General features: G+C 42.5%; 3 protein-coding genes across 10 annotated transcripts in view; 1 reads left to right on the top strand and 2 right to left on the bottom strand.

Moving 5' to 3' along the window:
* Nucleotides 1-3,293, bottom strand: part of DCDC2 (doublecortin domain containing 2) — a 161,677-nt gene extending 158,384 nt beyond the window's left edge. For 3 of the 4 annotated variants that reach the window (XM_074944781.1, XM_074944780.1, XM_074944786.1), the window contains exon 1: nt 3,158-3,293. The gene's annotated coding sequence lies outside the window, so the exon portion shown is untranslated. The remainder of the gene's footprint in view (nt 1-3,157) is intronic. The other variant, XM_074944782.1, reaches the window with a different exon arrangement.
* On the top strand, nt 3,209-23,187 carry MRS2 (magnesium transporter MRS2). Its single transcript, XM_074944779.1, is given in 13 exon segments — nt 3,209-3,251; nt 3,254-3,342; nt 3,344-3,659; nt 5,626-5,699; nt 7,103-7,139; nt 7,773-7,885; nt 8,572-8,745; nt 10,688-10,818; nt 11,407-11,523; nt 16,985-17,137; nt 18,241-18,358; nt 19,527-19,640; nt 20,423-23,187. Coding segments are annotated over 13 exon segments (1,590 nt in total). The 3' UTR covers nt 20,534-23,187.
* A 648-nt stretch (nt 23,188-23,835) lies between these two features.
* GPLD1 (glycosylphosphatidylinositol specific phospholipase D1) overlaps nt 23,836-26,008 on the bottom strand; it is a 39,456-nt gene continuing 37,283 nt past the window's right edge. For 2 of the 5 annotated variants that reach the window (XM_074944778.1, XM_074944774.1), the window contains one exon: nt 25,321-25,594. In XM_074944778.1, coding sequence (XP_074800879.1) covers nt 25,517-25,594 — 78 coding nt within the window. In that variant the 3' untranslated portion in view covers nt 25,321-25,516. Of the gene's footprint in view, nt 25,295-25,320; nt 25,595-26,008 lie in introns of those variants that run through there. The other 3 variants (XM_074944777.1, XM_074944775.1, XM_074944776.1) reach the window with 3 other exon arrangements.

Here is a 26,008-nt window from a genome sequence, read left to right as displayed (position 1 = left end):
GCACAGATTCGTCTCCCCATACAGCAGTCAGATCCAATACCTCCCGTTCGGTCCATGCTGGAGCTCTTTTGCGATTCTGGGACTCCATGGTCCATGATGAGCTGGCCACACTGGCCAAACAGGAAATGAAATTCAAAAGTTCACAGGGCTTTTCCTGTCTACCGGGCCAGTGCATCCGAGTTGAGAATGCTGTCCAGAGCGGTCACAATGGAGCACTGTGGGATTGCTCCCAGAGGCCAATACTGTCGAATTGCATCCACACTAACCCAAATTCGACCCGGCGATGTCGATTTCAGCGCTAATCCCCTCATCAGGGAGAAGTACAGAAATTGATTTTAAGAGCCCATTAAGTCGACAAAAATAGCTTCGTTGTGTGGACGGGTGCAGGGTTAAATGGATCTAACGCTGCTAAATTCGACCTAAACTTGCAGTGTAAACCCGGGCTAAAAAAGCAGCTGTAATCAGCACATCGGTAAGCTAAGCTGACAATTCATGCCTATCTTGAAAGTATCAAGGCTGCATCTAGAGCTCCATATATATATATATATCTATTACACAGCAACATTTCATTACATTATATTACACATTACAACAATACTCAACTGGCTATTATTGAGTTCAAGGTGTTGGCTTCACCCTAAAACTATAAATGCGTCCTGTTTATCTGAAAAGACACCTCTCCAGGCAAGACTGCCATAGTTGCAATCAGTGTAGGTGGTTGAGCTATGTCTACCCGTGTTTAGGCCTGATTCTTCAATTCATTCTTTGTGGGAGGACCTCTGTGCCCGTAGAGAACCCATTCAAGATAATGGGGTACCTCGTGAACTACAGGGTCCACCAGCATGGAACAAGTTGCATGATCATGGCCTCCAAGGAGAGAGAGAGAGATGACTCTAGATTTACTGGGTCCACCAGAACCCAGATTTAACAAACTTGTAGACACTCTGTAAAGCCTGTCTTTTTCTGTGAGTATTAGGAGAAGGAGGTGCTGGAGTCATTGATGAGACATAAGGATTTTACAATTAATATAACTGTGATGAGCAAATATTTTGTATGAAATCATGTGGACTAATGATACTTTGCTGTTGATTTTAGTTCTGACAGTCTATTTTTATTTATTATGAAAGCATCCAGGGGAATGGATGAAAAAAACCGAACAAACAAACCCAACATTTTTCCCTTTTGTCCTCATGCAGATTAAAGAACATCAGCTTTCCTTTTATAATTGCCAAGGATTTCTTTCAAATTTGCTAAATATAATTTCCGATATAAACTCTTTAAATACTCTCCCGGTGTTTGCATTCTACTTATTCAGGTGCTTCTCTACAGATTCTACGCGAGTAGCAGTCACTTCCAGGAAATGGTGCATGTTAACTTACTTTCCCACTCTCTTGCATTATCTTCTACAGTGCCTGGTATTGCCATGTTTTGTTTTGTTTAAAGTGTTCCTGGCATCCAAGATTATTAAATTCAATACTGTTGCACATACTGCCACCTACTGTGATCCAACAAAACTAAGGCTAAAAGACTGCCATTTGTTTCAGTGGGCTTTGAATCAAGCCCTAAACCAGCAGCCAAATTCTCCTTTCAAATGCATTTGAGTTCAAGCTGGAATAACTCTCTTGTTTTCAGTATACATATCACTGTATAGGAACGGAGGACTGTGAACCTGCTTCGTCATGGCCTTGCACCTTGTGAAGTAATTTACACTCGTGCATAGTGACTGTAAAACATTGTCATTTTGATTTGGTATGTTTCATACCCCTATACACCACTGTAAATGTCTTCAAAAAGAGGTGGTGGCAGGAGAACTGAGAGCTGGCTGGGGCCAAATTCTGCTGTCCGTTACACCTCTGTAAGTAGTTTAACATAACTCAATTGAGAGCAGAATTTGGCCCCAGTTCTCTTACCTCCAAAGTTTCAGAGCCTGATTCAGTAAAGCACTTACTGCATGTCCTTATGTCCATCACTATTCAGGATAACACTTAAGCATATGCTTAAAGTTAAGCACATGCTTAGGCACCCTTGCTGAACAAAGGCCACAGTTTCTAAGGGGACCACAGCTCAGGATATTTGCAGTTCTTGATTCTAAGAAATATAGTATAATAACTATAAGCAGCAGCTGGTCAACTGAGGCTCATATTTAATTAATAATCTATGTTTCCAGCTTGGCTCCACTTTCTCCATTTAATACTACAGGAATTTCTAAGTGCAACATTGATGATAGAATATATTGCAAAGGGTTTGGTTTGGGTGGGTGGGTTTCATTAATTCCAATCTATGTGGTTTGAGTGCAGATGAAAGAAAGGGAATTCCTTTTCAGTATTTTCATTAGAGCTTTGCACACAATAAAATATTTAAAAAGCAGTATTTGGTAATGGGGGAGAAGGGGTAGGTTACTGAGGGCCTCTCCACACAGTCATTCCTGTTCAGCTGTTAAGTGTGCCCACAGCTGGAGTCACTCAGGAACAGCTTTAAATTCACACCCTGACCTAATCCTTAGTAACTTTCCAGCGTAGCTGAACCCTAATTTAACTTGAGCTTCAACTGACCAGTTCATCTTGGTGCTTAAATGTTCATTCAAAATTTATTTGGTTAAATATGCTTACAAGATCTTTGGATAGGGCAAAATAGCTGTGCTGAGCTCAAACTGGGAAAAAATTAAGAACATCGCATTTCATTGTCAGGTGTTCGCACCCCATCCTGCCATCCACATGGGAAGATCCTGCACCAACAAGGAGCAGCTTGTAGAACCAGAGGCCCTCAGTCGAGGCTGCGATATTTGGCTGGCAAACACCAGTTACAGATTTTTCCTTTTTCAAATTAGTGGGGTGGGGGGACTGCTCCATCTTTAGCTCTATACAAAAGCTTCTTTTGAAGAAGGGAAAAAAATCTTCAACTTTGGGGGCAAATTGGCCATGAAAATGCCTAGTGAAGAAAAGCTTGACATGGGGCAGGTGACTCTGGGGGCGACTCGGTCATTACAACGGTGGCTTAGTAGCCCTCTGGAAAGGGTACAGAGCGAGATCCGGACAGGTGGGGTCTCTCCCGCCCAGCGGGGCCACCAGCTTTCACCGCGTGACCTTGTGCGCGTCATTCAGCTTCTCCGTGCCTGGGTTTCCTCGCCTGGCCAGGAGGGCTCCAGTCGGCCCCTTACCTTTGGGAGCGGTCAGGCCCGAGGGTGCTGCAGGGGGCTACGGGTTAGCAAATGATCGGTGCGGAGAAGGCAGTGGGGCGCTCTCCCCGGCAGGGCGCCCGCTCGGGGACCTAGGGCTCGGCATTGCAAGCCAGCGGGCTTCCCCCGCCCCCGCCCGCAGCTCCCCACCACGAGACCCCGCCCCGGGGCCGGGGCTTAGTCCGCGCGGCTCCTCCTCCGCCCGGCTCCCGCGTGTGGGCAGCCAGGCCGGAGCCTCTGGGTCCTGCAAGCGGCCGGGAGCCGGGGCCCGCTCGCCCCCCGCAGAGCCTGCCCATGTTCAGCCGCTGGCTCCTCCCCGCCTCGCTGGGCCGCGGGGGCTGCTGCTGCCGCCGCCGCCGCCTGCTCGCGGCAGCCGGGCGGGCTCGTCCGCTGAGCGGCGGCGGGCGTCCCTGCTGCGCGGCTCCCGGGCCTGGGCCGCGGCTGGGGGCCGCCGCTCCCCGCGGGCGGCCGTGGCGCTGGGCAAGTAAGTCGTGCCCTGGGCGTGGGGGCACTGCAGGCGGCGAGCCGGCCCTGGTTGCTGCCCGGCCGGGGGGAGGCGGGTCGGCTCTGGAGTGGAAGCCCCACCTTTGGTTTCCTCCTCTCACGTCACCCCCGGGCGCTTCTCCTGGCCCTGGGACTTGGCTGCTCTGGCGTAGGGAGAGTTGGCGGCAGGGCAGGGGCTGGCACTGCGAGGGGGGAAGAGGCTTTTATAGACCCAGAGCGGCGCTAATCCTGCAGCCAGCCGGCGCTCATCCTCCTGAGCAAGGCTTAAACCCAGGGGGCACGGGGCAGTATTCCTCCCCACTGCCTGTCTCTCACTGCGGGGCTAGGGCGACCGGGCGTCCTGATAGTTGGGGCTTTGTCTTATACCGCCCACCCCGATTTTTCACACTTGCTGTCTGGTCACCCTATGGGCCGTACAGTTATTGTTCCACCCTGTTCAGGCCTGGAAGTGGCTCCAGGGAATAGGTAGTTATAAGTCTATCAGTGTGTGTGTGTGTTTTAGGGGGACCAGATAGCAAGTGTAGAAAAATTGGGGGGGAGGGGGGAAATAAGTACCTATATAAGACAAAGCCCCAAATATCAGGACTGTCCCTATACAATCGGGACATTAGTTAGTTTTTGCATCTGCTGAGCGCTTACAAATTTTGTTATTTCTTCCTGAAGTATTAGGCCAGAATTTCATCTCTAGGTGCCTAACCCTTAAATAAATGGCCTGAATTTTGGAGTTATGGGTGCACGGCTCTTTTGAAAAGCAGGCCGCTTTTATTTAGGTGCCTAATTGCAAATAGTGGACCTGATCCTGCAATTGACTGCTTGGGAGCTGTGTAGTGGGGACAAATAAGGCATAAGGGTGGCCCACACACAGTCAATGGCAGGATTAAGGCCATTGCTATAATTTCCAAACTCTGTTCGAGTAACATCCAACTAAACCACAAATGGGCTTATGTCTACATATTTAACAGCCAACTAAGGAAATAGACACACTGCTCCTTTGAAGTTCTGGCTGAACCTGTCAGTCATTTATCAACATCGCATGCAGTATGAAATGCACATTAAGGCCTCCATCCTGCAAACACTCACTTTTTTACATTCAAACAAATGGTAGTCTCGCTGAAGTCAGTGGGACTCCTATGCACAAAGCATGTGAACGTTTGCAGGGCCTTACTGTTATATAGGGAGGCAGGGTGGCCTAGATCTCCATTTTATACCCTGCTTTGCGACAGGCCTGTTGGGTGACCTTGGGCAAGTCGCTTCACTTCTTCATGCTTCCAGTTCCCCATCTGTAAAATGGCATAATGATACTGACCTGCTTTGTAACGCACTGTGATCTACTGTTGAAAAGCACTATATAAGCACTAGGTATTATTATTCATTACCACAGTCCACAAATAACTAATTTGCTCAACAAATGTAGGCCCCAGTCCCCGCAGTGAACTTCATGCAGGCAGACTTGTATAGCTACACAGAGCTCATTGTAGGACTGGGGTGGTGTTCTTTATTGCAACTGCTTTGGGTTCTTAAAGGATACCCCAATTTAATCTAATTTCTATTTTTTTACCTATTATTGTTGCAAGTAAAACATAAGATTATCACAAACAGGGAAAGGAAATGTGTTTACTTTGCAGACTTGATGGCACTTTAGGTATAGTCAGTTTCTCCTGTTCGTATGGGTCTTTCACACAATAATGGGGAGAAACATTCTGAATAAGAAAACTGGTCATAAAGCCACAAACGTTGGCTCAAAGAATTGTAGTTTTATTAGATTTTAAGTTGACTGTGCCTCTTAAATGAGCAGGTTGGTTTTTTTTTAAGCAAAATTTTATTCGTTAACTGGGTTCCTTATGACAGTTTTCCACCTAGTGTACAAGAGAAGAAAAAAATATGTATTTATCAAAAGACTGTGTGCTGGTAATAGAAAATTATAACGGCTGTGTGTCTTTCTTCAGATGAATTGGGTCGACACTCAGCGACAGAGGCCTCTCAAGCCACCTTAGCCAGTGTAGTCCCTGTGTTTGCAGTGGTAAGTGTATTGAAAGTTTTCAACAAAGGACAGTTTTTCCAAGCTAATCAGCATGTGTTTTTCTCAAACTGTTATTTGACAGAACTGGTCGTTCTCCATGATGTGTTGATAATTAGTGGATATTACTAAATAACTGTTTTAAAAACCCTAATTTGAGGGAAAGTTATGTTTATATGGATATATTTGCAACAGTATTATAATATGCTAGCAAAATACCAAGATGCTTTTCTTATGAGAAGATAATTGTTGTTAAATCACAATTGAATCATGAAGACACAGTTTAATTCTTGAAGAATTGTTGTAAAATACATGCGTTCACTATTAAAAATACACTATTTTTGCCTTTTTTTTTTTTCTTATTAATGTAATGGAATGTGTTAGCTGCAATGTAGGATAGCCAATGGTTGAAGGAAGAATATCTTTTTATAAGTATGCAGCTGAGAGAACTAGGCTAGCCATTTATAGTGAACAATCTGTTCATAACCTCCTCGTTTGCCACTGGAAGATGATGTGATCACATGTGAAAGCAGATGTAACACCAGCCAGTTGAGGGCATCGGAATACATATAGGTCTTGATCCTACAATGGGGACCACATAGTTGTTTCTTCATTATACAACTATTGGCTTTAAAAACAAATTATGAATAGCTCTTGAATAAGCTACATATTTCAAGGCAAAAGTGAAAAAGCTTTGATCAAATCAATTCTTGCAGTTTTTCCAATGACTTTAAGTTTACAGAAAATACTAATGTTATGTTAATACTTTGGAATATAAATGAAAAGTAAATAAGATGTTAGAAACAAATTATTCCTTGCTTTGTTACATTAGAATGCTATCTATTCTTTCACTTACACATAGTGGAATTACATAGTAAATACCTTTCAAAAATCAGGGAGTGAATAGCCCCCCACAGTTGTTGCCCTTTGCCTTGTAAATTGTTCAGCTAAAACAACACAAGATGAAACAAGAAAACCTGAAACACAAAATGTAAAGAGCCCCTCTTGTGCCAACACAAAAATCTCATTCTCTATTCAAAAAAAAGAAAAAATTCCTCCTGGGAAGTAGATATCCGTGCGAGCCAAATATATAGTTATGAACTTAATTGGTGTACGTCTGAAAAATATTGTAATCGGTGCTGCTTTCCAGGTACCATGTGTAGCATCCACATGTTCAAATGACCTGAAATGTGTTGTCTAAGGTATTCATAATTACCTGAGGAGTATTAGCAGAGACAAGGGGTAGCATAACTTGCCCCTCCTTAATAAGTGGACTGATTCACCCCCACTAGAATTCAAAGCAAATATAAGCAATTTCACACAATTATTTTCCTGTATGTTATAGCAGCTTTGTGAGAACAAAATGCCTACTTCTGGTCTTCTCTTTTCTTTTTTCCTCCCTTTAGATGAAATTTGACAAGGAAGGAAATATTACCTCTTTTGGTAGGTAGAGTTTTCATTTTCTTTTCCTGTTTGCTCTTTTGTGCAATATAGAATTGCCTACGTGGAAGTTTATACTGGACAGAGGGTTCAATTCATGAAGCTTTTGTGGGTTTAGATAACTCTTGGTGTTGCAGCATTTCCCTTGGTTTTGCTCGTCTATTCTACACAACTTCTTATACCACATTCATCACAGCGGTATCTGAGCACCTTCCAATAGTGCATTAAGCAGTATGACTACCATGTGTCATGTGTGGTTCCGTTTTGCTTTCATCCTTTTCCTCTTTATCCCAGTCCACCACCGGTATATATTTCCTTTTTTGGAATACTTTTGTGACATAACACGTGCTTTCTCAACTCAGCTTTGCTAATGTGTTCTTCTAACATGAAACATACTGTATTTGCCTGTTATTTTGGCTACTTTTAGACTTTTCTTTCTTAATAAACAAAGGGACTTCTCTTCCCACCCAAGTTCTGACTATTTTGCTGTGCTAGACAGAATTATATTGGGTGATCAAGGGGGGAAGCACTATAGAGTTAGTTTCTTTCTGGGACTGCAAAACAGACTAATCCATAATTATAAAACACATTACTTTTCGCAGATATGATTTTTCTTTTTAAATGTCTTCTTGGTAGAAAGAAAGAAAACAGAATTGTACCAGGAACTGGGTCTTCAAGCCCGAGATCTAAGATTTCAGCATCTAATGAGCATTGCAACTAGAAACAACAGGATTATCATTAGAATGGAGGTAAAATGATATTTTTATTTTCATTAACTTCAGTGGGTCTTAAATCTTTTTATAGATGTCAATAGACGTTAAAATATACTTGAACTGTGTCTCAATTGCCAATACAGTCATGTTCTAGTGAGATCCAGGGGCCATTTTAATATTGGCTATCTATGGCCTTGCATATAATATTATGCATCTGTCCTTACAGATAACCCTGGCACTGAATATCTAGCGAGCAGAAGCACTTCATGTTGCACTTCATAATAATGTGCTTCTTGTCTTTTGTAGGATGACCATCTCTATTCAAGAGGGCCAAAATTTTTCCCTTTGTGGGCATGATGAGAATTTTTAGAGGCACAGGATGAGCAGAACTAAAAATTTGGAGAATCTTTCTTTCCTCCTGTCCCTGCAGTAACTCCAGAAGCCTCCTGGAGTACACTAAAGGAAGTGCTTCTGATGTCAGTCCGGTCCATATACTTTGGGGGTTGAGGGGAATGACCGTGGAAGATAGACACTTGGGTACCCTGGACACGAGTGTGGCATAAAAATCTAGATAAATAAAAAAAAAAGTTTTATCATAACAGTCCCCTTATGGGAAGTGGTTTTATTGAAAACTGAATTCTAAAATGCATTAAGTGGCAATGAGAAAATTAGAAACCTCTGTAAAGTATTAGCTGGCTGCCTAACTGCATTCTCTTTTTCAGTTTTTGAAGGCTGTGGTAACACCAGAGTTTCTTCTGATACTAGATTATCGCAATTTAAATATGGAGCACTGGCTGTTCCAAGAACTAGCATCTCAGCTGTCTGGAGAAGGCCAGCTAGTTACATATTCCTTGCCCTTTGAATTTAGAGCCATAGAAGCAATACTGCAATATTGGGTGAGCTGCTGGTTACTTTTAACTACTTTTGAAAATATTGTTTCATGGGAATGACAGTATAATTTTCTGTTCTGGAAATATTTAGTTATATTTTTAGGAATATTTTGGGTTTGCTTTGGGCTTGTGTTTTTTTTTTTTTTCCTCTTTTCCTTTTTTTGTTGTTGTTTCTTTTGGTTATGGGGGGATCTAGATGAACATTTAGCAGTGAGAATGAACTATTGGAAAAAATTACTAAGGGGCATAATGGATTTTTCGTCACTTGAAGTTTTAAAATCAATATTGACAGATATGTGCTGAAATATAAAAGTTATGGTTTGATGCTGAAATTACTGGGGGAGGTTCTCTGGCCTGTGTTATGCAGTTGGTCAGACTAGATCAGCATTTCCTGAATGCGACCACCAGGGGCTTTTTTTGTGGCCGCAGCCTCCTGGGCAATGACTGGGGAAGGGGGGGCAAAGCAGTGTCCTGTCCCCCCAGGGCCATCAGCAGGGGTTGGCTCTTGCCCCCCTCTGGAGCCATGAATACTGGAAGAGCAGACAGCCAATGAGTTCCCTACCTTCTTGGGGGTTGGGCGGCTCAGGCTTCAGCCCTGGGGCGGCAGGCTCCAATCGTTGGACTTCGGGCTTTGGCCTAAATTCCCTCTAAACTGCGCAGGCTATCAAGAGCTGCACAGGTAGGGAGAGGCGCCTCTTCTGCGGCCCCGCCCCAGCCAGGGAGAGGCGCCTCTCCCCTGGCCCCAGCCCCAGAGCTGCCCCAGTAGGGAGAGGCACTGTCCCCCAGCCCTGGGATGCTGTGACAAGAGAGGGCTGGGGGAAGTCCTGGCAGCTTGCACCCCAAACCTCTCATGCCCAGCCCCACCCCAGAGCCCGCACCCCCAGCCAGAGCCATCAGCCCTCCCCACACTCCATCCCTCTGCCCCCTCCCACACTATAAACCCCTCGGCCCCACCCCCGCCATACGTCACCTCCATATTGGGGCACATAACAAAATTCATTCCACATAGATGTAAAAAATTAGAGGGAACATTGGCTCTAGCCCTGGACCCCGGCCGCACTGCAGCAGGTGCTGGCCCTGGGCTTACCACCCCCTTGCATTGCCTCTGCCCCCCATTCCCTCCCTACCCACCTCCCCATCCAGGACTTTGTCCCCTGGCTTGCCAGGGCTGAGTAAGTCTGCTGTGAAAATTGATATTTGTGTGTTTGTTAACATCACTTTTCACTCTCTCCCAGCCAGTTAGTAAGTCTGGTGTGAAAAGTGATATTAACAAACATCCAAATATCACTTGTCATGTCAGTAGACTTACTAGGTAGGAAATCTTTTTAAAAAAGCAAAAGAAACAACAACAAAAAGACAAGAATATGCAAAGCCACCTTATTTGTGTTTCTATTCTGCTTACTCCAGTAAAGAATAGAGACAACTGTACATTATTTTTATTATTGAGTCTGCAAAAATACCCTGCATCAATAAATTACAATGATTTGGCTATGTATAGGTGCATATTTGTTTTTCATAAAGTTAATTAAATATTTTAGGAAAAATTGTCAGAATGGCCACGAGCAAGAGTTAGTGGCTACAATTTGCAGCCACCAAAAAAAATTGTTGAGACCCCGCCCCGGACTAGATGATCATGATAGTCCCTTCTGGCCTTAAAGTCTATGAATGTTAATGGAAATATGACACCATTTAAGGTTGACCAGATTTCAGACACATGAACCTCATATCATGTTTATTCAGTAGTTGGCGTAATGTTTCCATTTTATGGAAATTCATTTTGTTCAAAAAATATTGCAGTGGGTAAACTTTTTCTTGTCAATGCTAGCTGTATTCCAGATTGCGTACCTGATTGTAACAGTGAATTCTGTGTTCAGTAAGAGAAGTCAGTTGCCCAAACCATTCTAAAAGGATTATTTTAATTCTTATGAAGGATCATGTTATTATCTAGATCAGCAATCTGCAAGGGAGACTTAACATTTTGCAATCTCAGATCATTGAGACGCTGGAAGCTCTAGTGGACCCCAAACTACTGTCTGTGGATAGAAGTAAACTACACATTTTGCTACAAAATGGCAAGAGGTAAATAAGCGTAAGCAATGGGGAATATAGCTGAACTTCAGAAAATTGTGTACAATATACATTTCCTAGAAAACTTTACTTTTGAGTTGTGCAACTTATTTGTCATTGTAAATTCAAATGTATGAACTATCTAGTTGGAAAAAAATGAAATCCCACTTTGTGGGATTTGTAGTCTACCTTCTAAAACTGTGCATAATGTAAAAAAGTTAATACCAGGCAATTTAATATGTACATTGTAATGTAAAATCAGGAGTTCAAACCATTTGAGTACACATGAACTTATTGGGCTATGCTGTGTGTCAATACAACAGACAATACAATTGTCTGAATCAAATTACTTGTTTCTCTGAGCGCTCATGAACCCTTGAAATATGTCCAGAATACACAGCTAAATCCTTTTCAGTTAAGGTTTTGGTGATTTTGGGGCAGCTGGTCCCAGAATTGACCAGTACCGTGGCTAAATGCAAAAAGGGGATTTAAATTTTCTAAGAAACTTCCCCAGTGACTCATTCTGTAAAGATCCAGGGAAAATGAAAATATTACCTCTACAGCAATGCAAATGGGATTGCCTGTTTGTTTTTTCTTTAGTTTGTCAGAATTAGAAACAGATCTTAAAGTTTTCAAAGAAACAATCCTGGAAATCTTGGATGAAGAGGAATTAATAGAAGAGCTCTGTCTAACTAAATGGACGGATCCACAAGTATTGTAAGTAAAGTTGGGTAATCCAGAACACTTTTTAAAATGTGTCTTGTCCAAGGACAACCTGAATACCAGATTAGATTGCTTCTCTTCCCTCCCCTGGAAAAAAAGATCTGTACAATGTTTTTAAACCATAATGCTTTACCTCTTTTTAAAAGGTGTTTTACCGCATCATCACAGTGTGAGCATAGTGTTAGCAGCATTACTGATACTAGGGTGGAAGCATCGAAGGTGCTCTTCATCCACTGTTTGACTTAGCTGGCCAGCCTTGGTGAACATGAGATGGAAAGGGGAGGAAAAGACAACCATCACTGAATGGGGAAACAGAAGGAGAAATGGAGATGTCAGTTTCCAGTTGAGACAAAACTTTTAAGATACGTTTTTAGGGAGGAAAAAAAACCAATATTTCACAAATGAAATAAAGAACCCCACTGAAAATTGGTCTGAGATGGATCAGTTGCCCTACCTCCCTATATATAAGCTGGCACGCTAGCCTTGAAGCTTACTGTGCCCACTAGCAGCGCTCCCTTGATGGATATGTAACCCCGCTGTAGTAGCACTGACCCCTGTTTTCATAGCCACTATCAGTACATAAATTAGCGCTGGGGTATAGCATCCTAAGAGAACCGCACATGTCTGGAATAGCCACATGTCGTCCCTCCTGTGTGCTGATACAATATCATGCGCTCATCAGTGGCCACTTTAACAACAACAAAAATAACCAACCATATGTCCCATATTAATGATGAGCTGCTGGTCTGACCCTTACTTAAAAATCCAGGGCATGGTGACTGATCGGCATATCCGACTTGAAGCTAAGAGCAAACTGGCTTCCTGCCTCAGTTCCCATGCAAATAATGCCAAATGACATTTCCACCCCATGCTTCATGACAACTTAGTATTATTTGTACAGCACCAAATGCATGATATAGCTCCCTGCCCTGCACAGTTTCAAATCTAAATAGACCATAATTATCCAAAAAGTGGGGTGTGAAGGGACGCAATGTGTGAAATCAAGAAGTGTACCTGAGAAGGCATGGAGGAAGCTGGACGTGAGGTGTATTGATGCCATCAGTGTACTCTCGCACGTTGACTCCAGCATTGGTGCTTGTAGACAGAAAGCTCTGTTCATCATATCTTCATGTGGAGATACAGCCAAGCATCAAGGGCTTGTAGGACGGAGGGAGCCTTTTTTGGAGTGGTGGGGGGGGAAGGTAGAGACTAATTTCATGAAAGCAAAGATGTTGGAAGCCACTTTTTTAAATCCTTTGAGTCTGTTGTTTAGTCCTCCTCTTTCTATGGCTACAGAGAAATTTAAAGGCATTCACCATCAAGCCAGCTAGAACTGGATTTTGGGTGCTTGGTACAGACAATGTCTGCCACCAGAAACTGAAGACTTCTAAGAATACCACCACCCCCGTATGACGTGCAACTGAAACCTCTGTGTTTGGAAGGTTAGGAAGTGAATAGCCAGCCCACCTCAAAGGGACCCTCTCTTTAGGAGAGAGACTAGGGTCCTTTTATCCCACCCCTTCCAGAGGCCCTAGTTACCTCAGACACATGAGTCCTTAGGCATGGGTCTAGAGATGAGTTTAAGGAAAAACAGCTTCAGAGAGGCTCCTTGATAAGGTAAGCAAGTTCAACAGTATCCATAGGAGACATTGGAGGGTATCCAGTCCCTCCTGGCAAATAGTGCCGTTAAGGTCATGCCACTGGGTGAAAAAGAGGAATGGGGGTTTATTCCAAGTTTTTCTTGACGTCTTAAAAATACAAGAGGGCCATCGTGGCTCTCAAAGACCTTACTGTTTGCCTAGTCAAAAGAAAGATCCAAAAAGATAACTATAGAAACTTGAATGCCTGTTCTAGAGAAGGTGACAGGCTAGCTCAGTGGTCCCCAACGTGGTGCCCATGGGTGCCCGCCGGGGCATTTATGTGCGCCTGCCTAGCGACACGGTGTGAAAAGTGGTGCCCAGCAGGGGAGAGAAGCCGTGGCCCCATGCCTGCCAGGGACAGAGAACTACAGGGCTGCAGGCTGCGGGCACCAGTGTTTTCTGTCCCCGCCAGGCGCGGGGCCACGGCTTCTCTCTGCGCTGCCCAGAACTGCCCAAAAAAAAAACAACCCACCACACACACCCACTCAGACTCTGCCACCCCAAGAATGGACAGAATGCCGCCCCTTAGCATGTGACGCCCCAGGCACGTGCTTGCTCCGCTGGGGCCTGGAGCCGGCCCTGTATGTGAGTATTCTTCCGCTGCACTGATACTACTGTTTTCTCGTGCTTTGCGATTTATTGTTTTTTTAACGTTTTGCCCCAAAATGAGCGGTACAAATAAAAGACAACGTATGTATTATTTCAATGCAGAGTGGGAAGAATCCTATTGTTTTATTGAAAATAAAGGGAAATGTGTTTGCTTATTGTGCGGTGGTACTGTTGCAGTGCCGAAGAAACATAATGTCGAACGCCATTTCCAAACTAATCACGGTTCTTTTGACGTTAGCCATCCACTTAAATCTGAGTTGAGAGAGAAGAAAATTAATCAACTCAAATCAAACCTATGTGCCCAGCAATCTGTTTTCACTAGACAAGAGGTAAAAGTCTAAAAGTGCTACTATTGCCTCCTTTAAAATTGCTCATCTGCTCGCAGAGAAGAAAAAACCCTTTCAAGATAGTGAATTGTTGAAGGATGCATTTTTGACTGGTGCTGATTGCCTGTTTCAAGGATTTCCTAACAAGCGTGAGATTTTGTCAGCAATACAAGATATGCAGTTATCAGACAACACAGTTACGAGGAGGATACATGCAATTTTAAGTGACCTGCAAACTCAGCTAAAGGATGACTTGGAAATATGTGACTGGTTTTCACTGCAGTTCGATGAGTTGACAGATATATTGGATACAGCGCAGTTAGCAGTTATGGTGAGGATGGTATTTAGTGACTTCACCGTAAAAGAAGAGTTACTAAAAGTATTGCCTATGAAAGGGTGAACAAAGGGTGAGGATAACTATAATTTATTCAAATCATACACAACATCAATTAGTATGCCACTACACAAGCTGTCTGCGATCACCATTGATGGGGCACCAGCAATGATGGGCAGCGCCAATGGATTCATTGCACTCTGCAAGAAGAATGAATCCTTTCTGAACTTTATCTTATCGTTGCATTATGCACCAAGAAGCTTTGTGCATCAAAGTTCTTTCTTTTCAACATGTCATGAATATTGTTATTAAAATAATTAATTCTATTTGAGCGAAACATTTGCAACACCGACTCTTTAAGGCCCTGTTGGAAGATGTTGATGATAAACAATCTGATCTTTTCTTGCACACAGAAGTACGATGGCTGAGCAAAGGTAAAGTTCTTGCATGTTTTTTAAGCCTAATTGAAGAGATCAAAGAATTTCTGAAGTCCACAAATCAGAACTTCGAGCAACTAGAAGACTCCAGCTGGTTAATGGACTTGGCTTTTCTTGCCGACATCACGGACAAATTGAACATTTTAAATCTTGAGCTCCAGGGAAGAGACAAACGTGGCTCAAATGATAGGTTCTGTAAAATCATTCAAAGCAAAAACTGATCTTGTGGGTGTCACATATGAAGACGAAGTCTCTCGTACATTTCCCAAGTATGAAGAAAATGGTATGTGACCGTGCTTTTAACCCATCACCATTTGTTATCCACATTCAAACACTTCTGGAACAATTTGAAAAGAGATTTCAGCAGTTCACCATCATTGAGCCTGTAGTTGCTTTTCTTGTGAATCCTTTTACTTGCCAAATAGAGGTAACAGAAATGGCTATATCAGTTGCGAGTCTCATTCAAGTAAGAACAGAAGACGTGGAACTGGAGATTTTGGACCTTCAAAATGATATTGTTCTAAAATCCTGTGTAACAGATGAAAACTTTTGGAATCTGGTTGACCGAAAAAAGTTTCCTGCCTTAAAAAATGTAGCATACAAAATAAAGTCTTATTTTGGTTCCACTTATCTATATGAAGTTCTGTTTTCAACAATGAACATCATAAAAATCAAAATACAGATCTCGGCTTACAGATGCCCATCTTGACGATTGCTTCTGAACGGGAATATCATCCTACTCTCCCAACTACGAAAAATTGGCTGAAGAAATGCAGTGCCAAAAATCACACTGACTTTATTAGAAAAACCATGTGAATTAATGATACCTATATTCCATTAAGTGCTGATAAGCGCGTGTGATTAACTTGTGTTTACCTTTTTTTCATGTTTGTTTGTTTTGTTTATTGAAATCCAGGTACAAGTAACAATACAAAGAATATTTTTTAATTAACTATAACTCGCTATCTATGTTAAAGTAAGAATAATAAATATATTTGGACCAGCAGTTCAACAATGTTTTATATCTAGGACTGAAATATTACTAGCCTCACTTTCTGCTACAGCTAGTCTACATTTTTCCAAAAAACTGTCCAGTCAAAAAATAATTTTACTTTTTTAAAATAAATAAGATGAAAATTGTTTGTGATATTTATTTTGTGTAAACGCATTAATTTTTCTTCCAGGTAGATAAAAAAGAGCAAATTCACATGGTAAGGTGAAAGAGTAATTGCCGAATAATACCTTTTACATGTAAAATTACCTTTATCTTATGGATTCCTATATTATGTAATATTAAATATGATGATTTTCATATTATTTAATGTACAAATACAAAATAAGCCTTGAAAAATTGCTGGTGCCCGCCACACTCTTCTGAAAACATGAATGTGCTCTTGGCCACAGAAAGGTTGGGGACCCCTGGGCTAGGTGCTCTGGGCCTTGTGGATGCTACCAGGCACCTATGATTCATCCAGTAGGACTGAGATCTCTCAAACTTCAAGAAGAGGGATAGTGCCAGCAGTTTCTCATACTGACTGTTGGGCTGCTGTCATCAGATCCTGTGTGCACAAAATGCTTCAACTAAAATGCTTTAGTTATTGTCGATGTGCAACTAAACACATGTGTAAGTGCCAAGTAGATTTCAATATTATGTATACAATTTAGACCTCACTGTATGGAGGAACAGAAGGGAGTGTTACAGCATTACTGTCAACTTCCACCATTTGAGGGTACCAGAAAATTAACAGTCTCCCTTAAAAATGTCACAATATGATGCTGGGACACTAATATTTATACATTGCCTGTGCATGTTTATAGCATGGCAAATGTTACCCATTTTACTGACCAAAGTAACTGACTTTTTTTGCTCTTCGGCTAATAGAAATTGGAAAAGCACGTACCTTCTTTTCCATGACATTCTTTGTAACAGCAAAAGTTCCCCATGTGCCTAACTGGATTTTGCAGCAATGTTGTAAAACAGGACTCGGAGTTTTTTTTTTTTTTTTACCTCGTCACTTCATTCTGGGCCCATGCTTCAGAACATGTAAACACGTTGTTGATAAACACATTGCTGATCTCTAACTAGAAAATACAAATTGTTGCTCACAGTGAGGAGAGCATGTCTGGAATTGACCATGCAGAGGAAATGGAGCTGCTGCTAGAGAATTATTACAGACAAGCCGAAGATCTCGCTAATGAAGCACGTGAACTCAGAGTATTGATTGATGATTCCGAAAGTATCATCTTCATCAACCTGGACAGGTTAACTATCCTTATGACACATACTACTTGTTGTACTGCCAAAAGCTTTGTAGAAATTAGTGCTGTTTTACCCTTTTTTGAATTAGAGTCTGAGAGCAGACATTGGGAACCAAGACTGGGAGGCTCTTATTCCTTGTGGTTCTGGGGAGGTAATAGTTCAAGGAAATACCCAGATGTTCATGGGGAGAATATAACTTATTTATGAAGAATTGCTATGTAATGCAACAAAACTGAAACTTGAATTGACTCTTACATGGAAGTTGCACTTAAGTGTTGGCGTCTGCCTCCAAGAGCATGTCCCTAATTTTTCTGGGTCACATCTTCTGCTATCCAATAAATGTTGCATCCACATTAAGCATGATGGTACAGTAATCAGCTTAGTTTGCATCAAATATTTAGCTTTATTAAGACTAAACTATTGTAAATAAAAGGCTGAAATTTGTTATTACACACTAATAATCTTTTTCAGTTTTCTGTATTTAAAAATAATTTATACAGTCTTAACATTTTGAAGTGTATCATATAAGCCACTGTTGAGAAGCAGTGTATGATATTCTTTCCTTCTCCTCAAATGGGGAGTTACCTCTAGACGCATTCAGAGTGGACACTCCCATCAGGAGGCCAGCAAGAGTTGAGAAGAGGTGGATTTGGAGTGCCCCAAAGTAGACTCTGCTTTACAGTCCACAGCATTTTCTGACCCTCTACTTCTTTGTAAGTAGACTTGCAAGGTAACAGTAAATGTATCTTTTAAATAATCATTTATAAATTCCTATAGTTAATGGTAAGAAAACAAAATGTAAATTTCCATAAACTTTTACTGTTACTTTACAGACATACTTATATAACAGGTGTGACCAGATGTCATAGATCCTGCTGATTGCAAAGCAGAGTCTGCTCCCTGAGATGTGCACTGCTGTTGCAGTTTCAAAACGTCTCTTTGGAGAAAAATCACCTGATACACTAGTTCTTGTTTCTGTGTTGCCTAATACCAGTGTGAGTTGCTCCATCAACTGTTCTGATGTAGTGCATGCTGCATAAAACTTTACTACTAGACAGCAAGTAAACATCTGTGTTCATCTCCTAAATCTTTCTCCCTTCTCCAGCCACCGTAATGTGATGATGAGACTGAACTTACAGCTGACCATGGGGACTTTCTCTCTCTCTCTTTTTGGACTGATTGGAGTAGCCTTTGGCATGAACTTGGAATCCTCCTTTGAAGAGGTGAGAACCAGTGCTGCTTTAGAATTGATTTTATAACTACTGACAGACAACACCTGACTTAACCCAGGTTTTCCGTTAAGTATAACACTCTTCACTGATAAGACTCCAGATTTATACTGGTGTAAAGTGAGAGAATTGGGCCCACTGATTCCAGCTTTAGTGCAATGACTTTCTTTTGTGGCGAATTAGTTCATGGCTTGTTCAGTTATGCCTCTGCTGCAGGACATTCTTCTGGATGATCAGGAAGAGTAATACTCTGGGAGGAAAAGGTAGGACAATACTGTACTTGGGCATGGTGGCTGACAATAGGCATGGTAATGTTCAGCCATTCATACTTCTGAAAGGTCTTCGAGTTTGTATTAGCGTCACTTTCATATGCAAAGGTTTAAATTGGTTAAATCATTTTCTAGACTTCATGGTGGAGCCATGACTCCATTGCAAATTAAATAATTACACTCACACTATGTCTACGCTACTGTGGTAAGTCGATCTATGCTATGCAACTCCAGCTATGTGAATAATGTAGCTGGAGTCGACGTACCTTAGGTCGAGTTACCGTGGGATCTACACTGCAGGGGGTTGACTTACCTTACTCTTCTCGTCAGGGGTAGAGTACAGAGATCGACTGGAAAGCAATCTGCTGTCGATTTGACGGGTCTTCACTAGACCCACTAAATCGACCGGTGGTGGATTGATCTGAGAGCGTCGATCTGGGCTGTAGTGTAGATGTAGCCTTAGATTGGTGGTAGCTGTCACACTTACATGCATTACCTTACAAAGGAAGAGATTTCTTCTTTCTCCTTCCTTCCCTCATCGCCACCTTCACACACAAAAAATTAGGTGGGGGGAAATCTCTAAATTCTTGATAAAAACAAGAGCTATCTCTGAAAAGAACCGTGCATGCATGGGCTAGTGTGGTAGTGAGGAACATTAAGTGCAGAGGCCAGCACACCAGTGCTCTGGAAATGATGGTGTTTCAAGTGGATCACTTTGCCTTGCAATAACCCAGAGTCTTAGCTAACCTTTCCCAGCCAAGGAAGTTCACCATACTGTGAACTTTAGAGGGGACAGGGAGGGGTTTAATTTAGAGGTATGGGAGGGAATCCACTGAGGACCCTTCCACCACAGAAAGAGCTGCACGATTAATGGCTATTTTTTCCATTGCTAGGACAACAGAGCATTTTGGCTGGTGACAGGGATTATGTTTTTGGGAAGCGGCCTTATCTGGCGGCGTTTGCTTTCATTCCTTGGACGGCATCTAGAACCTTCACTACCTCCCCAAGTACGTATGGCTGGCTAAAGAGTTCCCACTGCCTTCTGCATGCACAGTACCACTGCTACTTCCTGTGTTTGATGTGTACTATGGAATTTGTAATGGATGTGATCAAGGGACACAACTTCCACTTTTATGGAAGTCATTGGTTAAATCCATGTCGCTCAACTTGGGAGGGTGATGGAGTAGTCTTCCCTTGGCAGGCATAGGGGGAGCACAGGACAGGGCAAAGGAGAGTTGTGTGACCCAAGATGTACTGCTTCACGCTGCAAGTATTTGCTGCTGCCAGAAGTGACGTGGCAGGCAATACCTTGAGAGCTGTCCTTAGTGTAACTGGTAACAGGAGCGGCTCATGTGTACATGGCCGCAACAGTCCTCCCTCTGCTTCTATGGCACTCAGCTCAGCCATGCTGCTGTTCCACTCCTCCCTACCCCTCACCCAGAGGTAGCTTGGTGCTGGAAGGGGGGAGCTATAAACAAACAAGTCCAAGATAGAAAAAATCACAGGGGGGAGCTTGGTGGGGAACAAGAACAAAAGACTAGCCTAAAGAGCATAGAAAAAGAGAGGCTGTCACTTGTGCTGGTGCCAGGGGGGCATCCTGACCCTCCAGGTACTTGTAGCTGTTCCTCCTCAGATGCACTACAGAATCCTTTGTGCTGACTTTCATAGCTTTTCACAGCTTGATGACACTTCAAAGGAGGCTTCCTGAGAACCGGCAGGCACTTGTATACGCCATGGCCCTTTTTTTTTTTTTTTTAAATAATCATTCGCTATTGTGTGACTTGTCTAGGTGCCCACGTTGCTGAAAAAAACTCATCCCACAGCTGGAAGAATTGAAATAAAAAATGACCTTAAAACAGAAGCCTTTACATCAAGCAGAAGCACGCTGACAAATCGATAGAACAGGAGAAAGCAACTGGCTTTTTTTGTTACATGGTGAACGGTACACACACTTGCACACCTGTTTTCCCTATAGTAAAAATTAAGAATTTTTAAACTCCTAGAATGTCAATGTATATCTTATGCACCAAAATGTTTTTAAAGTTGATATTTAATGGCACAAAAGTCAGTAAATGCAGAGAGAATATTCCCATAGGGTCCTTAATTTTTTTTCTCATGTGTTACAAGAGGATTTTGCTAGACTACAGCATGATGCCCAGCTTGCAATTTCAGGCTCTTACAGTTTGAGGTCTTGCATTCAAGGATTACTCAGGCCCAGCCTTCATTAGTTAGGCATTGACAAGATTTCAGCCTAGGGCAGTAGTGCTAAAGATAGAGGCTAAAATTAAAAACAAAAACTAATATACTTGTCCTCAATAGGAGCTGGTTTGATTTTTGAAAATCAGGTTAATCATTCAGGAGCTGAGAGCTGGAATTAGGAGCCAAACTTTAGGCTTTTTTTTTTTTTTCTTAAATGTAGGGTGGTTGTTTTTTCCTTTTTTGTTTTTCAAGGTCGCATTCACGCTCTAGAGACTAGGATCCCAGAAGCAGGAATCAAACTCACATTTCTTGCAGAGCACTAAGCCAGCACAGCCAGACCAACAAATACAGAAAACTGCTTTGGTTCTGTTAAATGAAAAACGAACAAGTTTTGAATGTCCAGTGCTCACCTATTCAAAGACTAAGCAGGCCCGAATGGGCTTAGTTTTTAAAATCAGAACAGCAGGGCCTTTCAGACTGGTAGCAGATGCACATTTCAAGTATGCAACCACTGCCCTTTCAGTTGCAACTGACTAGGTGTATTTACACGTGTAGTATAACAGATCCTTATTCGATTAGTAAGATCTTACCTTAGAGCCTGATCCAACTCCCATTTAAAAAAGAAAAGTCAGACTTTTTTCCTGACCTGACTTGTTTCCTTTCATCTCTTTCTGAAGACATAAATGACCAGGATCATGAAGCATACTGCAGCTGTCTTGCAGCTGGTTTCATTACCACACGTGGTGGGTGAGATTAGGGGCAAATGTGGGGTGAAATCTGTCTGCAGGTCAGGGGAATGGGAGGTAGTATCAAAGTTATGTAACTAAGGGGTACAAAGATCAGGTTTGACTATCAAAAAAGTGCTGATTTGATTCCTGCGATGGTGGAAGAGAGTTAGATGCCTGCTACTTCCGCCCACCTGCTATTTGCCTCTCCTGAGGGCCTTACCCCACTGTGCAGAGTGACTGTAAAACCCTTCTAGATCAGAATGGGAACACTTACACCTGTGCCAGGTACAGTTAGATAGCTCGTTAGCCAGCAACTTAAACATTGTGTAAACCACTGCCCACCTGACAGGCTGAAAAATTTATTGTAGCAGCAAAAGTGTAATTAAGTGCTCAGGTGAACAGAAAATGGAAACTAAAGAGTTCAGAAATTGTTATACTTCTGCAGGCGTGTTGTCTTTCAAAGTAAAATCCTGTGTGGCGTCTAAGGATTATCAACTAACTGATTTAACTTTGTGCACCCTTATACTTTCAAAGCACAACTTCATATAGGATAATGCACTGTTCTTCCTCTATATTCTACTTTAAAGGTAGTAGGGGATTGGGTGGCAGTTGAAATCCCCAGTGGCTAAAGCATTACCATCTACTGGTTGTTAAGTGACCTTTAGGAAGTGGTTTGGTCTTGATCCAGCTCCTAGTGGGGAAACTGTTCACAAAATACGAACACCCATGAGGTTGAGGGCTAATGTTGGCATATCCAGAGAGGGGAATGAGTGAATGGGTATGGATACTGACGTTCTGACTCAGGAAATGATCCCTTCAGGTCAGGGTTTTGAAATACATTCGCAAGGCTATTGGGAAAGCTTGCATTGTTGCTTCCCCAGCTGTATTTTCTCTGCTGCTACAGGGCATTATTTTGACTCCTTTCATCTGTACTTAATTGACTTATGTGCATTAAAAGCATTTAAAATAAGACCACTAGTTCTTTTACAGGACTGCATCCATGTCATGGGAGTTTAAACTTCCAGTGGTTTTCTGGACTTGGGTAACACCTGTCCCATTCACACTGCAAAATGTAGGTGTGGTAACAGAATTCTGAGCTCAGAACTAAGAAACTGAAGCCCAGGGTGGTTGATAAGGTTTTGAATGAAATTGCCACTGAACCAGACCTGTAAACCCCACTGTCAACTGATAATAGAGACTCTTAAAGTGTAGTTGACAAATCTGCACTTCATTTGTAATACTCAGGACTCACAAATAAAATGCCAACTGGTTTTATCCTTGTGTTTGGCAAATTGACCTCTTTGGTTTTGCTGACTTAATAAGAGGAGTCTGTTCAGCTTGAACAAACTTCACTCATTTTCTTTACAACACAATTGACCACAAAAAGCCTAGTGTTTTCTAGCAGTGAGGGTGAAAAACCTAAATAAGGCAATCTCCAGCTTGTCAGTCTGCCTCCTAAAATCATTTGGGCTTTCCTACATCTGACTACTTCTATCGGGCTTGTTGACGACCGGGATGTGCTTTCAAAAATGGCAAGTTGCAGGATGGCTCAGGATCCTAACAGGGAAGGTGTTATCAATGAGGAAAAAGTAAAAATAATGGCCTGGGGTGGGAAGGAAAGTGCACTGTGTTCAGCTCACCCACCCTGATGCCTTCTAGTTCTCCAGCTACTCCTTGAGTTCCATCACTTAGCCAGAGGGCTTTTTAAAGTGTGGGTGTCATTTTCTTTTCCTATTTTATCAAAACAAATTCCAAACAGTTCCTGGGTGTAATGTTCAGTACAACATGCTCTCTTCCTATTATTGCCACAGAGCTCTTGTTTAAGTACTTTCTCCTCCTCTCCACCAATCTCTTCATTTATGCTGTCCAGCTATCTGGTTCTTGGTAGCTCTGATTTTTATTGCTTTATTTAGGTAGGTTAAAACGATTATGCCCAGTATGGATGCCATGGCAAATGATGAAGTAGTTTAAAAAAAAAAGAAGCAATTCTAAAATTCAGCTCTTCTGTTTTAAAGCTAGAATTATCAAGAGCTGGAAGATTCTTTAAAACTGCTTCCTGAAAACATTGAGAAAGTAAGAAAGATTTTGACTTGCATATATATATGTATTCCAAAGAGGATGATTACTGTTTAAAATTCTCCAATACTTTGCTACTGGCTTGTACCACACAAAAAAAATGTATCATAGTGTCAAAACTTCTGACCCCTCCCCCACATATACACCCACCAATGGTTGCAGACCCAACCCACAAACAACGAGGTCATATGCTGTTGCTTAAGTATGTTGTTTAATTGTGTATGGATACACACTCAGCATTAACCTACCCCTTCAAAACCACAATACTCATGAGTCGAACACATAATACAATTAACAATAAGAGCAGGATTTTAACTTACCAGAGTCACTGAGTTCTACATAAAAGCATTAGGAACAGTCGCCAGTGGAGTCCAACCTTGAGCTCCTTGCCCTTCTCTTCCCCTTGAAGTCAGACATCCTGCTTCCTTAACAGATCGCCCCTGAGACTCGCAACAGGCAAGTGCTATCCAGCTGCTGCTAGCCCTTTGCAACCGCCTACCATCCATCTATCAGACATACCTTTATAGCACAACTTCAGCTGTAGTGAAGTCAACACCAAGTATCAATGTAACATTCTAGCCACGTAGCATACTTTCTTTCAGATAAATAACATACTATCCTGGCTCTGTGAATGGGGTACTCCCATCTGAGCTGTGTAGAGTGGATGGGACGAAAATGGATGTGTGGACTGTTGTCCTAAGTTGGAGTCTCCCGCTTGTCTCAGGCGGTTGAATACAGGAAGTACAATGGGATTTCTGGTCCCCGGTAGAAGGGGAGCATGGATGGGGTAGATTGTATTTCGGCCTCAAGATTGGTGGTTTCTGGACTGCAGTTGGAAAATAAGACGCAGGGTTGTGGGATAAGGAGCAAAGTTGAGGAACTTTCTTTCCGTGGAGGATAAAGCAGCAAGACAGCAGATGATCTGGTACAGCAGAGCCACTCAGTGCAACACGGTTGGCAGAAGATCACTGCAGTGTCAGTCTATCCAGCCCAGACAGCATTACCCTAAACATGAGGGTTGCACGTGTGGTGTAGAGAGTCCTACGCCAAGTCCTTATCCCTGTTGCTGGCATAGAGGTTGCAGCCAAGGTGCTGCTATGGTGATCCTTGGATATGGTTTAGTCCTTTGGGGCACTAAGCAGCCCATATAAGGCTGCTGGAAGGCAAGGAGCAAAATAGGGTGCAAAGACGAGCTTAGTTACCTATGCACCCCCTTCGTACCAGCTCTGGCTGCAGCATGCCTGGACCACCACATCTGACCGAAGCTGCTAGTGTGTCTGGGTGATAAGTGGGTGAGCTGGAGAGCAGTGGGTGCTGATTGGAGAGCTTGTTGGCTGTATTAGAAATGTCCATGATGTAAGATAGAGGGTATTCGGGGGATGCTGGTGTACAGGAGGAGTTTGGGCAGGTGTACGATGACAGAGTTAAAGGTGTTTGTACACATGCACATATTTAGGTGATAATATCAACTAGGGGTGCTGCACTTTTCCTCAAACAGCCAAACAGGTTTGCTGGAACCAGCTTCCCTCATAAGTTGCCTGGATTGATGCTAGGTTGATGTTGTTTTGGCTCCCTTCATGCTGCTTTGTGTGTGGCTGGGTTATTTAGCCTTCTGACTTCCATGGAAAGAGGTTTTTAATTGGTTTGCAATTCTAAAGCTGGATGGATGGACCATGACAGTTAGTATTCCCCGTCTTCTTTTTTTTTTTTTTTCCCCCAATCAACCCCAATTTCCTTTCTGCTGCTTATGTCTTCTTTTTAGCGACATCCTGTTTGTTAGCATGGCAGAGGGAGGAGTGAAGGAGAACACCATAGATACTGGGGGATCTGCTGCTGAAAACAGGCATATACTCAGACTCAACAAAAGAACATTTAAACATTTAAAGGGTATACATAAAAAGCCTTCCACTAAGTCTAGCTTTCACCGAACTTCTCTCAGCAGCTACTACAACTTCTCTCTGCAAAGATACAAAACGGAGGTTAACAAAATTCAACTGCGTCACTGAGGAGACTTTGCCAACACGGCTATGTCAGGAGTGCCAGGGAGAGGGGACCCCTCTCCCCAACCAATATAGCTATGCCCAGCAAAAGCCCTAGCACAGATATAGTTGTACCAACAAAGTCCTTTTGCTGGTATGGCATATTTACTCAGGGAACTAATATAAGCTATACTGGCAAAAGCACTCTTGCTAAAAGCTGCATCTCTGCTACAAGGGTTAGCCCGTATGCCTATGACAGCAAACCCTTTCTAGTGTAGACAAGACCTGAAAAAGAAAAGGGAACCATTTGCTTGTAGACCAGCCTTCTCTAATCCACACCATGAAAGCCAGGAATGGTGCTTGTTTCATAAGGTGTTTGTCATATGAAAAATG

The sequence above is a fragment of the Natator depressus genome, chromosome 2 (assembly GCF_965152275.1).
Source record: "Natator depressus isolate rNatDep1 chromosome 2, rNatDep2.hap1, whole genome shotgun sequence".
In the NCBI taxonomy this organism is placed as follows: domain Eukaryota; kingdom Metazoa; phylum Chordata; order Testudines; family Cheloniidae; genus Natator; species Natator depressus.
The sequence above is the reverse complement of the archived record's forward strand: the minus strand, read 5'-3'. Positions and strand labels throughout refer to the sequence as shown.